Raw genomic sequence first — 19,007 nt, forward strand, 5'->3', positions numbered from 1 at the left:
TATTACATTATTACATTATTATAAAAAAAAAAAAAAATAGGGCAGGGATAGCTCAGTAGGTAGAGTGGTGGCCCCATGATCGGAAGGTCGGGGGTTCAACTCCATTGAACGGCTACCCTGAGGTACCCCTGAGCAAGGTACCGTCCCTACACACTGCTCCCCGGGCGCTGCATTGGTGGCTGCCCACTGCTTCACTGGGTGAATGGGTTAAATCCAGAGGAACTATTTCCCTATGGGGACTAACACATACACATTATTACATTATTATTATTAAACTAAGTACAACAATCCAGCAAAGCCTAAAGCTCAGCCATCACCTTAAGCATCGGATGAGGATGATGAGCAGCAGTTGCTTTGGCCAAAGGCAGGAACCTGGAATGGTGCACCACCCAGGTGGAGAGGACAGCAGGAGAGAGAGAGAGGAACAACAACAGCACTGACAGGAAGTCAGAGAGGACTGGAGGACCATGACATCTGTTTGTGTATGAAATTTAAAGGCATTAAGATCAAACCGCAAAAATGACAATGCAGAATAGCTACAGTGCCGATATGTGTGTGAAGGGTTGTTGGTGGTTACTGTCTGTTCTGCCACAGGTTTATTTTTAATCTACTGAACGGCCTCATTTTCGTCTCGACCACATGCAAAAGAGGAAATGCAGCCTGTGGTTTGAGACAACAGTTTTGTGTGTAGCAGTGTCTTATTTTAAGCCATCAGTATCCAGCAAACATAAGGTCCTAAAGCACACTGCACTTTATTGTCCTCTTCATACCCTGATGAGGAAAATACTTTATAATATTTACATGTCAGTAAGATGTAAAGGTTTAATGATTGAGACCATGAACATATGCAGAAAGTGTTTAGACTCTGACCTGTAGATCAGACTGTGACAGGAAGGATCACTTCTCAAAATGACGTGAATGATGGAAAATATTGTGTAAACATTGTTATTTGTATAACTGCAAGTTCACACGGAGCTGCAGTCTTATGTGCACCATCTCTGCACTGAAACAAACCTCAATGATCTTTTGTTGTTTCCTTCATCAGCCTGCAGAGTTAAAATGAGGAAGAACATTTACACATATGTGGACATCACATTTTGTCTTGTCTAGACCATACTAAATGTTGCTCTACAAGGACCTGATATCCACTCACGAGCACATTATACTGCCACTGTTCTATCGAATTTTCAAACAAATGTCCCCATATGTGGATATCAGGCCCTTGTAGAGCAAAATCAAGTAAAAAGTAATTCTTTGTTTTTACATTCATCAGGTCCCAATCAGCTCAAATAGCAAAGATAAATAAAAATTCTATGAAAGAGTTCAGGTCTTCGGAGATTAAAGTTACTATGGCAACATGAGTAAAAATAAAGGTAAAAGTCTTTCAGGAATAATTATGATAAGATCCGTCTACAGTCATGCTGTAGGTAATACACCACAGTATCTTCTGATCTATTAGTCTACACATCACTGAATCATTTGGACAGATTAACATTTGTGGAATCACACAGTGTTTAAGTCTCAGTTATTTATTTATGTTGACTGGAAAGTGTAAGTTGAAACTTCTGTGATCTGGAAGACTTTGTGATGACCCACAGGTAAGTCTCTGTGTGCCTGTGATCAGTTATCTGTAACTCAGTTTTCTTCATTTGTTACCATCGAGGCCTGAAACTATCAGCTTCATAATAAAGGTCACCTTTGTTTGGTACTCTGAGTCCTGCTTTGCATGGGTGGCTGTAGCTCAGGCGGTAGAGCTGAACATCTACTGATCGGAGGGTTGGTGGTTCAATTCCTGGCTTCCCCTAGTCTGCTTATCACATATCCTTGGGTAAGATACTAACCCCAAATTGCTTTCCAAGGCATCCATCGGAGTGTGAATATGTGTGTGAATGTTTGTCACAAAGCACCAAGAAAAATGTGCTAGTGTGAATGGGTGAATGCACAAGTTGGGAGTTCGCCTTGTAATCGGAAGGTTGCCGGTTCGAGCCCCGGCTCGGACAGTCTCGGTCGTTGTGTCCTTGGGCAAGACACTTCACCCATTGCCTACTGGTGGTGGTCAGAGGGCCCGGTGGCGCCAGTGTCCGGCAGCCTCGCCTCTGTCAGTGCACCCCAGGGTGGGTGTGGCTACAATGTAGCTTGCCATCACCAGTGTGTGAATGGGTGGATGACTGGATATGTAAAGTGCTTTGGGGTCCTTAGAGACTAGAAAAGTGCTATATAAATACAGGCCATTTACAAGTTGTGTGAAGCACTCAGAAGAGTAGAAAAAGTGCTGTATAAGAACCATTTAGCATGTGGGTCTGCTTTTTGAACTGACTCTGAACACAATCACATGATCTTGGTTGGTAACATGTGGTGTTCAACACAAACATCATTATTACAGTGTTTCAATCATTGTTTCACATCATCAGTTTGTTTTATTTTATTGTGTTTACATGTAGTCAGAGGCTGAGGTCAGTGTGCATCTGCACATACATGTCAAAGCAAGACAAAGAACAGTCTGCAGAATAAATGAGTTCCTGCTTTACTTTGAAATGACAACAGATAATAAATATAACTTTGAATTTATCTATGAATTTAATTGTTCTTTAGTTGGTGAAACATAAAAGTCTTTAGTCTCACTTCAGCCACACACTGAGTCATTTCCTGTGTTTGGGTCTCCACCAAACTTAAAACCAGAATTTAACCACAACGTGGAAACTTTCACAGGTCTGAGGTCAAAGGAGCCTTTTCACTATATTACTGCATGATGATGTTTCAGCTAAGAGTCGAATAAAATAAAAACATTTTAATGCAGCCTAAAGTAAGAATTTAATTTTAATTCAGCAGTTAAACAATCAAAAGGAGAAAAATGATTTAAAAAGGCTTTTGTGAAAATACAGGCACCAAAGTAGAAAAGCTGTTTTGGTATATTCACTCTCAGTGACTCCCAGTCTGCAGAAACCTGCCAGGAGACAAATATTAGTGGATATTGCAGCCAAAAAATACACCAAACGGGCAAAACATACTTACATGAAGCAACACAACAACTTTGTATATTATAGAAAAAGGAAACAACACAACAAAAGAAACAAGCTTCTATGTTTGCAGTGGACAGGAAATATAAACATGTCAACCAACTGCTGCGGTCAAAGCTACAGGAGCTGTTTGAGTTTTGTGTGAAAGGGCAGGAAGCACAGAGAGACCAATCAGAATAAGAGCCTGTAGAAAAACTCTTGTTGTATCTATATTAAACACAACTTCTCTTTATCTGCAAACTAAAACTGTTTGATTATCTGAGGATCAGAGTGCAGCAGGCTGGATGTGACGATGGGGCACTCTTTGCTCTGCATGATGGGCTTTTTCTGTAAGTACACGTCTGACATTGTTTGAACGGCAGCGATTAATGAAAATGTTTCTGATCTGTGAGAATTACAGTGAGTCACTGCTTTAACCTGTTTACCTGAGAGCTGGAACAAAGCAGACTTGTGATTCTTTAAGTGTTTAAATGTTTGATACGCTGCTGCTTTTTGCATCACTTATAGTTACACACTGTGTTACAACAGTTTGAGTTATTATGTTTGAGCCTGTTTGACAAACAGAAGCACAGAAATTTGGTGATTACTGTTCATCTGGAAATGTATCTTTAGAAAGTCTTACTTTATATTGTTTTTGATCTTGTCAGTTGTATAATGTCTGATGAGGTTTTATTCATTATTTTAGTGCTCAGTACTGTCATCTGTGGAAATGCTGAAGGTAAGAAATGATTATTTTCTTCCTGTTCATATATGTAGCTGTTATCTCCTATAATGTGCTCAATAATATCCTCCCTGTGTTTACATGTTATCTTCTGCACAGACTCAATGCTTCTATTCAGCCTGTGCAGTTAAACATAAATGGCTTCAGTAAGCGCTCCATGTGGAGACTGTGGCGTTCTTCAGAGCTTTTACTGATGTACCATTTGTACCACTTTCAGTCTGTAAAACTGTAACAACAAAACAGAGCAGGTACATTTAATCTCAGTGTAGATGCACAAATGTCACATGACCAATGCAAGATCATAACATTAACAATAAATGGACAAAGCCTGTCAAGTGACGTAAATACAAATACCACATGCTGACATGTTTTATGCTAACAGGCAAAACAAAGCACTAACAGTTAGCTTACAGTAGTAATGTAACAAACTTCACAGACCCACAAGAAGGACAGAGCACTAATATGTAGAAACAATCCATCATCTGCCCAAACTTACACTTTATCCCATCTCAAGAGCAGCAGATGCAGAACTATCACAGACACGGAGCTCTAGCCATTACTTGGCACTTCCGCTTTTTAACCACTAGATGGCGGACTTTCACATTAACAGACCAGGAAGAAGTGTATTTGCTGAGCAATAGAATCATTTACTTACGGGATGAATAAATGTGACCCGTCATATAACAAACTTGAAACAAACTATATTTCAGGAATAACCTGAGGGACAAAATATTGTATATGATACAGCTCACACTCCACTGCATTTATTGGTTAAAATACTAAAATGATCATATCAAGAGTGCAACCATGTGAGCAGATGTTTCAGCTGCTACACAAACTTTACATTTACTAGAGTTTGTTTCCTTGAAACTGACTGATTTCCTTTTCATGCGTGTTTATTAGTCAATGCTAACAGATCACAGTTATGATTCACAAGATTGCACTTCTGCTGTGACAGATCCACAAGTGAATTTGGAGAGTTTTCTATAAGTAAAGGGTTCATAAACCCTTCGCTCAGGCTTACAGGCTCAGGCTTTTTCTCACGCTTAGAACAAACCACCAGGTGGCGTATTACTCACTCATTTAAGTGACGTTATTCTGCTGGTGGTGGTTATGTCAATAGAAACCAGGCTCACCTGCTCCCAGTCATTTCAAACTATTTACAGAACAATCAGCTGTTCTTTATTCAATAAGATGCCACACAAATTATTTGTGCCACTCCAAAAAAATAATTTCTGTCCACTATAAAGGAGAACATCACAGCCTGATACCTGCAGGTCTGACAGCAGCAGGTGTATCACTCCTGTTTTCTACCTGGAGACAACAGTCGCCTCATTGTTCTGACACACAACACAAAACTATCCACAACACTACACACTAACTACACAAGACAACACTAACTACACGCTCCAAACACGCTAAATGTCACAAATCTCTCACATCTTAAAACTCGCGTGCAACTGATATAAGATGCCGTAAGCTGAAGACAGCTTCAACCGTCTGTTTGTTACGTCGTTACTTATAATGCCGTTATGCCGAAAACTGCAGCTGGAACATCTGTGTAGCAGATGTTGTGGGTTTCTTCTCCTTCCACTAAAAGGATCACAATAACAGCCTCATATTTTTCTAACTTACAAAACTTAAAATCAAGGCCACTCTGACAGCTGACAGCACAACCACACCAGCAGGGGGCAGTGTGACTCTGACCTCTGATGGACTGTGCAGACAGAATCTGATTTCAGAAAAAAAACATCTGACAATGAGATCATCTCTTTGAGCTCTAAGTGCAATCTCTATATCTGATAGAGATGTCTACACCTGCAGAGGAAGGAGAAGAAACACAAACTAAAAGTGATTCATTCGTCATTCAGGAAACTGATGAGTTTAGATATTTTTTCCAAGTTTAAAATGGCCTTCTCCGAATTATGGAGGGAATCACTGTTCAAACCAGTACTCAGAAAACTAAATATGTCAAATTAATAATTTTTAGGCTCAGTGCGTCCTCAATGAAAACAAAACTTGTTTTTGTTGATTTTCAAGTCAAATTGTCACTAGAATACAAAATGATGATTCCCATTAACAATAGCAATAAAACCAGGACAGATATTTATAATGATTTTAGATTTCTATAATTCTGTTTATGTTATATTATTTTATTATTTTATTTTATTTTGTTTCTACCAGAGGGTGCTGTGACACCATCAGCGTCTCTATTTCCCAAGGCCTTGTATCAAAACGAGCTTCATGTACTGACTGTGTATTAGCATAAATCTGTGCATAAATCTATCCGGTGAACGTTTTATGCACCAATCATTATGTTTTAATGATTGGACACTAATTTAAAAACTGAAGTTGTTTGTACTTTAACAACTGCTGGCTGTTTTGTTGTGACTCTACTCTAATGTCGTGAATTTTTATGTTTCTCTTTTCCTAACTGGATCATTGTTATGTGAACAGTTCCCATTAAGCCCACTGTGACTGTGGAGCCATTCTGGACTCAGATATACAGTGGTGAGACAGTCACTGTCAGATGTGAGATTCAGGGAGGTGAAGCAGCTCAGTGGACGTATGAATGGAGTCCAGACAAGTTAAACACACCTCCAACATCCAGTGAACACAAAATTACAGTTACTGAGTCTGACAGTGGAGAATACAGCTGCTTAGGTGGAAGAAACTCCACCTGGACAGAGTGGAGTGATGTCATCACATTGAGAGTAACAGGTAAGTTGGACACATTTCTCTCATTTTAATTCCAAAAAGATTGCAAAATAATTTCCACAGTACTGTGCGTTTCTTTTTTTAGTTTGATATCTAAAGTCATGCACAACAGCTTTTAATGTTATTATATTAATATTAAGTAATCACTCAGGGTAAAAACGAGAAAAAAAATTGTTTCTTACATGAAAAAAATAAATGCAAATGTAATTGTCCCAGTTTCTTCATGTCTGTGGCTGCAAACACACAGTTTTCACCACTATTTCAAAATTGAATGAGAGCTGACGTCCTGCAGCTAAACTCAGACAAAAGTTGTCACTAAATCTCCTCAGCTGAACACATGCTACCATCAGCTTCTTCTCTGCTGGAAAGTTTCAAGACAATAACAACAAAATAGAATTCGAAAAAATAGAAAATAGAAAACAAATGAAGCCATTTGTTTATCTTATCACAAAATAATTTATTTCGTGATAAGATAAAGACACGTGATCATTTAAAGACACAGACACTCGTTTACATGTTTTTATTTCTTCACACACAGATGATTGAAACAGTCTCTTTACTGGCTTTGGAAAAAATCAGTTGAATAACTGCAGACCGTACAGAACTCAACTATATTACTGTTTTGTCCTCTGTAATGGGCTGAGTCCTGACATGAAAACACAACCAGCCACAGAAACAACTTTTCTATATGGAACCAATGTTTTGATAACTCCACAGATTTATAAACACAACTTTAAGAGCAAAACACAGAGAGCTGTCTACACAAAGAGTTAACTCTCTTTGTGGAACAGAAAACTCAGTTTCCCTCATTTCAGGATTATTTGTATGTTTGTTTTCATTCACTCTGGTAGATTCTAAATATCATCAAATTACCTGTGTGTGTGTTTTTAAACAAACCTCCTGAAAGTTGATTTTCAAGGGAAATTTTCACCAGGATGCAAAATTATGACTACCATTAACAAGAGCAAAAAAAAAAAACAACCCAGGACAGCTTTAATGATGATTTGATATTTGTATAATTCTGCTATTGATTTTCAAATCAAACTCACAAGTCAATCTCCTAATCATATATTTTTTATTTAAACAGCTCCTCCTGAGCCTACTGTGACCCTGCAGCCATCCAGGACTCAGATATACAGCGGTGTGATATACAGAGGTGAGACAGTTAATGTCAGATGTGAGATTCATGGAGGTGAAGGAGCTCATTGGACGTATGAATGGAGTCCAGACAAGTTAAACACACCTCCAACATCCAGAGAATACACAATCAGCAGTGCTACTGAGTCTGATGGTGGAAGATACAGCTGCCGGGGCAAAAGAGACTTGTCCTGGACGGAGTGGAGTGACAGCATCACATTGACTGTATTATGTAAGTGGGATTCACTCATTTAAATTTATTTTGCACAATGTTTCATCGAAGAACACAACAAAATACTTTGTCTTTCAACAAACCTCAAGCTTTTGGTTTTTATTTAAATATCTAAATATTAAATCTGATGTACAACAGCTTTTAATGTAATTATAATAATACACAGCAATCACTCACAGTGAAACATCTGGAGATAAAAACATAAATTACCTGATTCAATTAGTTTAATACATACATGTCACGCTCCTGGGTCTTTTGACCCAGTGTTCAGTGGGTTTTCTAAGTTCATTTGGTTATTAGTTTCCCCTTGTGTTTTCAACCCCTGCGTTAAGTCTCCCTTGTTCTTATGTGTTTTGTGTCTGCATGTCTTTTGTTGTCAAGTTCACGTTGTCATGTCTGCGTTTCATTTTGTTTCCTGTTTTATTTTGAAAAAGATCCTATGTTCCTGTGTTTAGTGTGTTTAGTTTTGCACTTCCCCTTTGATGTCGTTATGCTCATGTTTCAGCTGTTCGTCCATGTGTTGCCACTTCTCCTGATCACCTCGTGTGTGTATTTAAGTCCTCCGTCTTCCTGATGTGTTCAGCGTTGCGTCCTCCCTCATATATGTCTGTGTGTTGTGTTTGCCATACCTACCAAGTTTATTTTGAATTGCCAACGTTAGTTTAATTTTTCCAGTGTTCAGCAATAAAGCTCCCATTTTGAGTTTCAGCCTGGCCTCTACGTTTGAGTCTGCATTGTGGGTCCTTTCATGCCTCCCTCCACACAGACCGTGACATTTATTGTTGATTTTCAAGTGAAATTATCCATCTGCTAATGATATATTTTTGTTTGACCAGCTCCTTCTAAGCCCACTGTGACCCTGCAGCCATCCTGGACTCAGATATACAGCGGTGAGACAGTCACTGTCAGCTGTGAGATTCAGGGAGGTGAAGGAGCTCAGTGGACGTATGAATGGAGTCCAGACAAGTTAAACACACCTTTAACATCCAGTGAATACAGAATCACAGTTACTGAGTCTGATGGTGGAGGATACAGCTGCCGGGGCAGAACAGACAGGTTCTTCACAGAGTGGAGTGACATCATCACACTGACTGTATCATGTAAGCTGGACATATTTCACTCTTTTTAATTTACATTGCATGATGTTTCATCCAATGACACAACAAAATATTTTTAATATCAATACTTTCAATAATACTATTTTTTTTAGATTAATATCCAAATGTATCTGGAAGGCAAAACGATTTCCACATGTGGATTCTATTGCTGCAGTTCCATCAGGTCTTTTTTTTTTTTCTTAGCATTTTTACATTAAATCCTCGAGCTTTCAGGTTTGACCAAAATGTAGTTGAATTATATCAGACGCTGGTCTGGTATTTAAGCCTTTCTCATTACAGCTTTCTTTTGGATTCATGTTCAAGATGACATTTTGAAATTGATGAAAACATAGTAGTTGTAGCACTCTGCCACTTGTCCCTGGCACCACACCCCCAAACACACACAAGTAGAGAGCTTTTGGATTCTGTTCTCACTTTTTATTTCTATTTCCGCACACACACACACACACACACGCTGGAGCCATTTGCTCCATTCTGCTCCACTCTGACTCTCAGTCTCAGTCTGACTCCCCTCCTCCAGACCCCAGCAGCTACTAAAATAAGGGAAAAGGTCATTAGTGCGGCTGGGATCAGCTGTTTCTGCCACCCACCCCTGATGCTGTCCCCTCAACCTGCTGCTCCACCCCTGTCCTGCAACTGAGCTCCAAACCACACCCACCACAGGTGTTCACGAGTCTCACCTTCAATGACACAAGAAAAACCTCTAATGTAGAACAGCTCCATATGTGGATCAGCTGTTTATGGAACATTAGTGAGAGTTACCTTGATCTGCTGCTGATGAAGTTTTTAGTAAACTTGTGATTTTTGTTGAGCCCACGTGCTTGTTGTTGTAAACAGTTTCCTGTGACACGTTTACATTCCCGATTATCTTTTTAAAAGTTTGTATGAATTGACTGGTTCAGAAAAGTTTGGACTTGGACTATAAAATTACAAACAGATTTTGGCAAAACTACTGTTGTGTTCAGCACAATAGAGTCAGTCTGATCCTGCTCTCCTTATATGTCCTTAGTATTGGACATGTAATGGAGACACATGGTGCATCTTCTTATTTTGCATATGCTGATGACACAAAGATATGCTGTACTTAGACCATGTGACCCTGGCATGTTGAGTTCTCTTAATGACTGATGACTTTGAGGCTCAAACTGAATGTGAGCTAATGTCCTCCAGCTAAACTCGGACAAAGCTTTAAATGTTGTCACTGAATCTCCTCGGCTGAACACATGCTGAACACATGCTGCCATCAGCTGCTGCTCTGCTGGAAAATTTCAAGGCAATAACAAAAAAAGTAGAATTTGAAGAAACCTACATTTCAGACTCATATGACATCAGAAATGCAATCATGTATTTATCTCTTTAAGTAATAATTAACATGTCAGAACTTTTTATTGCAAGTCATATTTACAACACGATGCAAAAATATTATTCCCATTAACCAGAGCAAAAAAGGCAGGACAGCTTTAAATTTGTATTTCTGTAAGCCTGCTCATGATATATTTTTAACAGCTCCTCCTAAGCCCACTGTGACCCTGCAGCCACCCTGGACTCAGATATACAGCGGTGATACAGTCACTGTCAGATGTGAGATTCAGGGAGGTGAAGGAGCTCAGTGGACGTATGAATGGAGACGAGGCCAGTCAAACATACGTGAAAAATCCAAGGAATACAGAATCATCAAAGCTACTGAGTCTGACAGTCGAGGATACAGCTGCATAGGAAGAAGGGGAAATTTCTACACACAGTGGAGTGACATCATCTCATTATCTGTATCATGTAAGTTGATCACATGACAGGATATTTTAATGTTAATTTATTTCACACATTTTATACAAAATAACAACAAAAGTAGTGTGAATTAATTTTTAATGTAACAGTAATCATTCACAAAAATATATATTCAGTAAATTTGATGAAAAATGAAAAACAAATGTAATGATCCCAGTTTCTTCACCTCAGTTGTTGCACATGTGGAGTTTTCATCACTGCAGCTCAGTGTCATGATGCAGTTCTTTTGTTTTAGCATTTTTATTTTTTCTAATTCCTCAAAGTTTCCATTTGACTACAATTTGGCCTCATTTTAGGAGAGACTGCTCTGCTACGTTAGCCTTTCTCTAACTGCTGGTATGTTTACTCATAGCAGTATTTATTTTATTTTTTTTACTTTATTTATCTTTACATTTTCCAAATTAAACATCTTGAATTTGGGGCAAAAGAAGAATTTAATTTTACTCTGAATGAAGATTATTTTCTGTAAAACTGAACTCAGATAAATGTTTTTACAAAGGTTTTGTGTAGTTTTGTCCTTGTTGCTACATGAAAACTTTGTTTTTCACCATTTATGAACTAATAATCACTTTCTGAGAGCAGAGCAGCCTCCAGCTTTGAATCCATTGCTGGAAGTTTAACAGCATTGTTAGAAAACAAGAGCTAACTGACGACTCATGGATTATATGTTCATAAATGTCTACATATGTAAATATGAAGATGTAGAAATAAGTAAATTGTTAAATATAAAGATCATTAAATTACCTGGTTTAATTTATTTATTAAAAAAAAAGAACCTTTTGATTTTCAAGCCAAATATCAGTCTGCTAATGATATATTTTTTTTTTTTTGGAACAGCTCCTAAGCCCACTGTGACCCTGCAGCCATCCTGGACTCAGATATACAGCGGTGAGACAGTCACTGTCAGATGTGAGATTCAGGGAGGTGAAGGAGCTCAGTGGACGTATGAATGGAGAGCAGCCAAGTTAAACACACCTCCAACATCCAGAGAATACACAATCAGCAGTGCTACTGAGTCTGACAGTGGAGGATACAAATGCCGGGGTAAAAGAAGCTCCTCCTGGACAAAGTGGAGTGATATCACCAAATTAACTGTATTATGTAAGTTGGACATATTCAGTAGGTTTGATGAAAAATGAAATATAAACTGTAATGATCCCAGTTTCTTCACCTCAGTTGTTGCACATGTGGAGTTTTCATCACTGCAGCTCAGTGTCACGATGCAGTTCTTTTGTTTTAGCATTTAGCAAGTTTCGATTTGACTACAATTTGGCCTCATTTTAGGAGAGACTGCTCTGCTACTTTAGCCTTTCTCTAACTGCTGGTATGTTTACTCATAGCAGCAGTTTCTTTTACTTTATTTATCTTTAATTTGCCAAATTAAACATAATGAGTTTGGGGCAAAATAAGAATGTAATTTTTTTCCAGTCTAGTTTCGGTCAATATTTGACTATAAAAATTGTTTATGCAATGTAAAATCTGAGAAACTGAAGTTGTTTACATGATATTGTGTGTTTATGCGTTGATGTTCAGTGTCACACTTTAGATTTGTGCACACCTGGTTGTTTTCAGTCACTTTGCTGGCAGAGTCTAAATATCAGCAAATTACCAGGTTTAATCTGTTTGTTTTTATTAAAGTTTTTTTTGTTGATTTTCAGTCAAATTGACACTGCGATGAAAAAAATGTGATTACCACGAACAAGAGCAATAAAACCAAGACAGCTTCAATGATCATTTCATATTTCTATAAGTCTGATGATGTTATATTTTTTATTTAAACAGCTCCTCCTGAGCCCACTGTGACCCTGCAGCCATCCAAGACTCAGTTAAACAGCGGTGTGATACACAGAGGTGAGACAGTCACTGTCACATGTGAGATTCAGGGAGGTGAAGGAGCTCAGTGGACGTATGAATGGAGACCAGCCAAGTTAAACACACCTCCAACATCCAGTGAATACAGAATCAACAGTGTTAATGAGTCTGATGGTGGAGAATACAGCTGTCGGGCCACAAGAAGCTCTTCCTGGACAGAGTGGAGTAATAGCACGCCATTGAGAGTAATAAGTAAGTTGGACATATTTCACACATTTTAATTTATACTGAACAATGTTTCATCAACTCAACCAAACACTTTGTCTTTCAACAGCACTGTAGGTTTATTTTGTTGTTTCGGATAAAAAGCAGTTTAAAATATCTTTTCGTGTCATTATAAAGATATTTAATAATCACTCAGTGAAACATCTGAAAAAGATTTTGTTAGTTTGATGAAAAAAAATCAGTCCAAATGTAATAATCCCAGTCTGTCCCGTCTTGACCTCATGGCTGCACATGTGGAGTTTATCACTGCAGATCAGTTACTTCCTTTGTTTTTAGCATTTTTACATTAATTCCTCGACGTTTCAGGTTTGGCTACAATATAACCTCATTTTATTAGAGACTGTTCTGCTACATTACAGGTTCCACTTAGATTCATTCCTGTTATTGTTGTTCATGGAATCAATTAATTTTTTTAAATAAATGAAAAATAAAGGTTCTGATGAGGTCATCATGTGAAACTGGTACAGTTCAGTTCATGGAAAATCAGTCAGAGCCACAAGAACCTGTTTGTTATACAATAACTACAAGTATGACACGCTCCAACGTCCCAAATCAGCAACTGCACCAGTTTCACATGATGACCTCATCAGAACTTTTAGAAAACGTTTCTCACATGATGATTTCTTCCAGTCTTCTTAATCTGCTGTCAACTCATGAAAAATAATCTGTAACTTTTGGAATCTGAACAAAAGATGATAACTGTGCAAAGTAAATACTGCAGACTTTGTAAAAAATGTTGTGTTACAGTTTGAAATTGTTATGATGTGACTTTGCTTTAAAGTTTAAACTGTTTGTCTGTGAATCAGCTGTTTTGCAGTCACTCTCCTCTTATGTTATAAACAGCAGAGTTTTCATGTTTCTCTTCTTCTAACTGGATCATTCTTATGTGAACAGTTCGCATTACACCCACTGTGACCCTGCAGCCACCCTGGACTCAGATATACAGAGGTGAGACAGTCACTGTCAGATGTGAGATTCAGGGAGCTGAAGGAGCTCAGTGGATGTATGAATGGAGACAAAACAAGTTAAACACACCTCCAACATCCAATGAATACAGAATCACAGTTACTGAGTCTGACAGTGGAGAATACAGCTGCCGGGGCAGAAGGGACTATTTGTTAACAGAGTGGAGTGATATCATCAGACTGACTGTATTAAGTAAGTTTCATCCACATTATTTGCCATCAAAATAAGTGAAAACACTTGTTTTGCAGCTTTGTTGCTGTTTCTTTTGTGCTGTTAAGTAAAATATTTTTCTTTTATTCTGATAACAAAAAACTGTAAAAAGCAGCGTTTTATTCACAGTGAAGAGAACAAAACATATCAGAGTAACTTCTCTGCTGTGCAGCTCTAATACATGAAGTGCAGAACAAATGCTGAACCTGTTTCAGCTGCTCCACCACATCCACTAAGAACAACAGTTACATCCAATATTTTCTCTTCTGTATTTGTCTTATTTTTATTTTTTACCTGTTGCACCAACATATGATGCAGTTACTTCAGTTGTTTTTAACATGTTACCTCTTTTAAATGAATCTTAGAGGCTTTAGTTAAAGAGTCTGCTCTCATCAGAAACACACACTGCATCTTTTTCACTTAATGAACTCTGAACTGCAGACAACAATATGGCCTCATTTTATAGAGATTGACAGACCACGTGACTTTCACGCATTGCTTTGTGGGTACCCGTGGCAACAAAATCAAAACACTGCATCAAGCACTAGTATTTCCAGCACCGGTAATCGTTAATTCTGCGGTTTTAATCCCTACTTGCATTTTATTTGCCCCAAAAACAGTTATGCACAAAACGACGGACAACACGGCAGGTCCGTACAAAGACAGACTTGACGAAAAGGCAAAAAAAAAAAAGGACAAGGAAAAAATCAAAGGAGAAAAGGGTCAGACCCATACGAGCATACAGAGTGAAGTAAGGACGTTAGCTGCTGCCCAACTTTCATCACGCATATTTTATTATTATATGGTCCTAAGTTTTAATGCATACACTCACAAGATGTTTATTAACTTCAGATCCCTGCAACAAGCCCAGGTCCAGTTTACTTTGGTGATTTGGACTATTCCATTTCACAGCTGTTGTTAAATTATTTTCCTCTATCTCCTGTACAGGCAAACGCAATCTATTTGTCGTTTCAGGTTGTAGTATTACACAACATTTTCCAATCTAATAGAAAAAAAATGAGTGTTTCGTAATTCATTCAATTTATTGTCTTTATTTATAACTGGCATTATTGTTTCATTCTATTATAGAATCTTACAAGAAAGATGCAAAATTGTATTCCATCATGCTTTATTAGCTGCTTCGCTGACTAACAAATCAACAATGCAAAAAAAAAAAAAAAAACCACAACATACTGGAATACAGTTATTCATCACTTGATTGCTTCAATACAACCCTTGGGCACATATATGCGGGACGTTTCGTGGCTGTTTTGGTATCACTCTCTCTCTTAACCGATCAAATCTCGCTGTGATAGCAGCTTTAAACTCGGTATGACCAGGCTGATAGAGGTGCCCAGTCTGGATCGCATTCCAGCATTTTGTAGGCTGGTTTTCCTACAAAACACAACAAACATTAGCCCGCAAAGCCACAGTGAACAAAGCAGCGTAGCGCAACTAATTCAATTCAAATCAATATAAGACTTATTTGTAACCTACATCAACAATTATGTTATGATAAATTACATAATAACTACAACAGAAAACCTATCTTTGTGGAAATGCTTGGAGCAGACTAACATGTGAGCTGAAGTGTTCCTGGACGTTATATTTGGTCTTCGAATGGCTGCAATCCAGGCCATCTGCCTCTTTGTTGCATCGGAAACATGGCTTGAACAATTTCTCTTCCACAACGTAATCCGATAAAAAACTATCTCTTTACCCGTCGGCTTCTCGTGGCTGTCATGCGTCACTATACGGCTAAGCTACTCACCCAGAGAAGAACGGCTGCTGCTGCCATCATCATCCGTCATCATTTCTGCTACCCTGGCAGGGCTACGGGCCAGGACTCTCCTCTTCGGGTTCTTGGGGATGTTGCTAGCTCCGGGTCCGATAACAGGCACCACACCCGCAGTAGATGCGCTGCTCGGTGTGAGGTCTTGCAGCAAGCTATCAAATACGGCGCATTTCTCGGCTTTTAAAAAAACGGTATTCTTCGCCAGGTGTTTCATCAGATTCGAGGTGTTACCTCCTTTGCACAGTATCACAGTATCACCTTAAAGCACTTGTTGCAGGCTGCTGCGTTTGCATATTTTGCTGTGAAGTACAGCCAGACTTTTGACTGCTTCGCCTTGGGCATTTTTAATCTGTAGCTCTGCTCTAAAAGAACATACGTACCTGGGCCCGCCTTCTATCCTTGGAAAGGAAAAATGATTGGCTAGAGTCCAAAGTGTATGACATCTCACGAATAAAAAGCACCAAAATAAAGCACCGAAATGTGCGCTGCTTTTCGGTCTGGTTACTACTGTTTATGTCAGAACCGATACCGGTACCCATCCCTAGTCCTTAGATCGCACCGCTCGGTCCTTGCAGCAGATTTCTACCAAAAAGATCTGCTGCAGGCCGTTTTTTTTTTTTTCTTTAAAATAACGGCCTGCACACAAATCTGCGGAGCAATCACTTCTCTTGTAATAAAGCACATATTTCTACCGACTAATCTTCCCTGTATCCCATTTGTACAAATTTTAAAAAGTAAAATCAAATTCCTCGAAGTGTCTTTACATATCATACATCTATACAGTTCTTACTGGCCAATAACAATGTTATACATTTTAGTGCAAATCAAGTGAACCATGAAAAGTGTCTCATGCAAGCGCATTAGCCCAGGGAGCACATGTGGGTATGCTAGCATACTTCTCACAGGGCTAACACAGCTAAGAAATCCTTAACAGCTTCTGCAATCACATTTCCAACAAAACATCATATCCTGACCGATTTTATAACTTTGAAACCAGACTGTGAATCACAATTCAATTTGCATAATTCGAGACTCACCAGGATATTCTTCACACAATACATTAACTCTGTAGCTCAACAGGATTGAAAGCTCCACAACAGCTTTGTGCATCTACAAAACAAAATCACTGCTCAAAACAAAGTTTCATGGAGCTCTTTTACCCATTAAACACAGTGCAATATACAGAGATGTACCTTGCTCCGCGCAGACAATATGGAGCACATATAATGCACACCGTAGAGCAGCGCTGAGGTGCATTCAAGGTACATAGGAAAACTTAAACTTAACAAAAAGCAAAACTTAAAAAACAAATACCATTTACAATAAAAAAAATAACCATGGGTTACATAGACATTTACAGATAACTAGGACCAGAGTCTTTGTTCTCACCAGCAGTTTATACTTAGCTGCCCTAAAATAACAGACCACAGATCAGGGTGAACTTTGAACTTGTTTTTGGGAAACAGAAGGCACGGAAATATACAAACAGTTTCCAGTTTACATTAATTTATGCATCCAAAAACCAGAGTAAAATAAATAAAAGTAAAACAATAATATAAATAAATGTCTCTCTCTCTGTCCAGTTCAAGTTAGTTTGACTCTTATCTGTGTTAACCAGTGTTGGGACTAACGCGTTATTAAGTAACGCGTTACAGTAACTACGTTATTATTGTGGTAACGAGCACGGTAACTAGTTATTATGCCAACATCAGGAACGCGTTAGTCGTTACTGGGATTTAGATAGGGTCGTTACTCGTTACTTCGTGTGGCGGCTATCGCGGAGCTTCCACAGATTCAGTAACATTAGCAAGTGGTGGAAGCCAGCAGGTGGATGAAGGAAAAGGGACGCAGAAGGAAAAGAGACCCGAGGCGGCCGCCGGTCCAAGTGTGAACTGAACTTCAGGTAAGAAGTTATGACCTGCAGTCTCTCTGGGTCAGATATGAACCAAGTTTAGGTGGAGTTTATTTTCGTTATTCTGACTTTTTCCGTACTGCGTACTAGCTAGCATGATGGAGTTTCTATACAGCTGGGTGGTGCTATGAAGTTAATGATGTTGAACTTTATTTTGTTCATAAGTTATTAGAGTTGCCAACCGTCCGGTCTGGTATTCAGAGAAAATATTACGCGTTTCTTATTGAGGTGAAAAGGAACAGTTTGTCCCGTAATTCAGCTACAATGAAAAAGGCACAAAGCTGGAGTTACTCTGTGTCTTTGCTGCACAGCTGCCTCTTCTTTCATTCTCTCACCCTCCCTCTCCCGTTTCTACTTCAATCCTGAAACTGATCAGTGATCAGCTGATCGGCTCTCTTGTTTGTTTATCGCTCACTTTGCGCCAGAAAGAGGAAACCAGCGGATGTCGCGCTAAACAACAGCAGCACGTTTAAGCTTGATCAGCTGTTGTTAGAATTTATTTAATATTAATTTCTAGTATCAGCTGATGTTTGGTGGAGCCACAGCTGTAAAACTGCTGGTCATGATATGGTTTGGTTATCTGGTGAGAGGGAAACATGAAGATGAAACCAGGAGATGTCCTTACTGGATCATCAGAGCTGAACAGGTGATGGAGAAACAGGTTTACCTTTTAGGTGACATGAATGAGTTGAAGGGAAGTTATGAACTGTTTCTGAGAGACAAATAACACCAGGATCCTTTTTTAGGTAGCTGACAGCTGGTTACTGTGCAGGTGCGGATCTAGCAAAGTGTTGCCAGGGGGGCATGTAGGGCATTAACAGGGAGAGGGGGGCACAAAGAAATACTTTTCTTTCTTATTCTCATTTAAAATGTCTAGCTTTTAAAAAATAATTATCTGAATCTTACAACAAACGATTGATAGATTGATGCATATATACCATCAAAACAGTGTACATCACTGTCACAACAGTGTTTATTTTCATTCAAAGGCTTTATGATTTTTCCTATAATGGTGGGCCGGTCTCTAGTCAAAATGCCCGGGAGGATTTTTTTGTCCCAGTCCAGCTCTGTATGCAGCTCATCTGCAGTCTGGTGTTGCCTTCATCTTCCTATTCAGAAGGCAGAATTTCCGAGTTCTGAGTACAATCGAAAGCACCACGACTGCAGTTTTTGTGTTGGATGTAAAAGGCGCACATGACTCTGTGACGTAGGCTAGAATCATGGCAGCAGTCAATGACGGTCCAGGCGTGGGATTTCTCTCGTGGAAATATGCACATTATCTTTTCCTTTCTATTGGTA

General features: G+C 38.8%; 1 protein-coding gene across 1 annotated transcript; it reads left to right on the forward strand.

The window, feature by feature from the left end:
• The first annotated feature begins 2,248 nt into the window (after positions 1-2,248).
• Positions 2,249-7,868, forward strand: LOC120742792 (high affinity immunoglobulin gamma Fc receptor I-like). The gene is made up of 4 exons (XM_040046233.1): positions 2,249-3,346; positions 3,703-3,735; positions 6,196-6,459; positions 7,544-7,868. The coding sequence occupies exons 1-4, from the start codon at positions 3,310-3,312 to the stop codon at positions 7,846-7,848; spliced, it is 639 nt and encodes a 212-aa protein (XP_039902167.1). The 5' UTR covers positions 2,249-3,309; the 3' UTR covers positions 7,849-7,868.
• The last annotated feature ends 11,139 nt before the right edge of the window (positions 7,869-19,007 follow it).

The sequence above is a fragment of the Simochromis diagramma genome, unplaced genomic scaffold (assembly GCF_900408965.1).
Source record: "Simochromis diagramma unplaced genomic scaffold, fSimDia1.1 OVJJ01000388.1, whole genome shotgun sequence".
Taxonomy (NCBI): Eukaryota; Metazoa; Chordata; class Actinopteri; order Cichliformes; family Cichlidae; genus Simochromis; species Simochromis diagramma.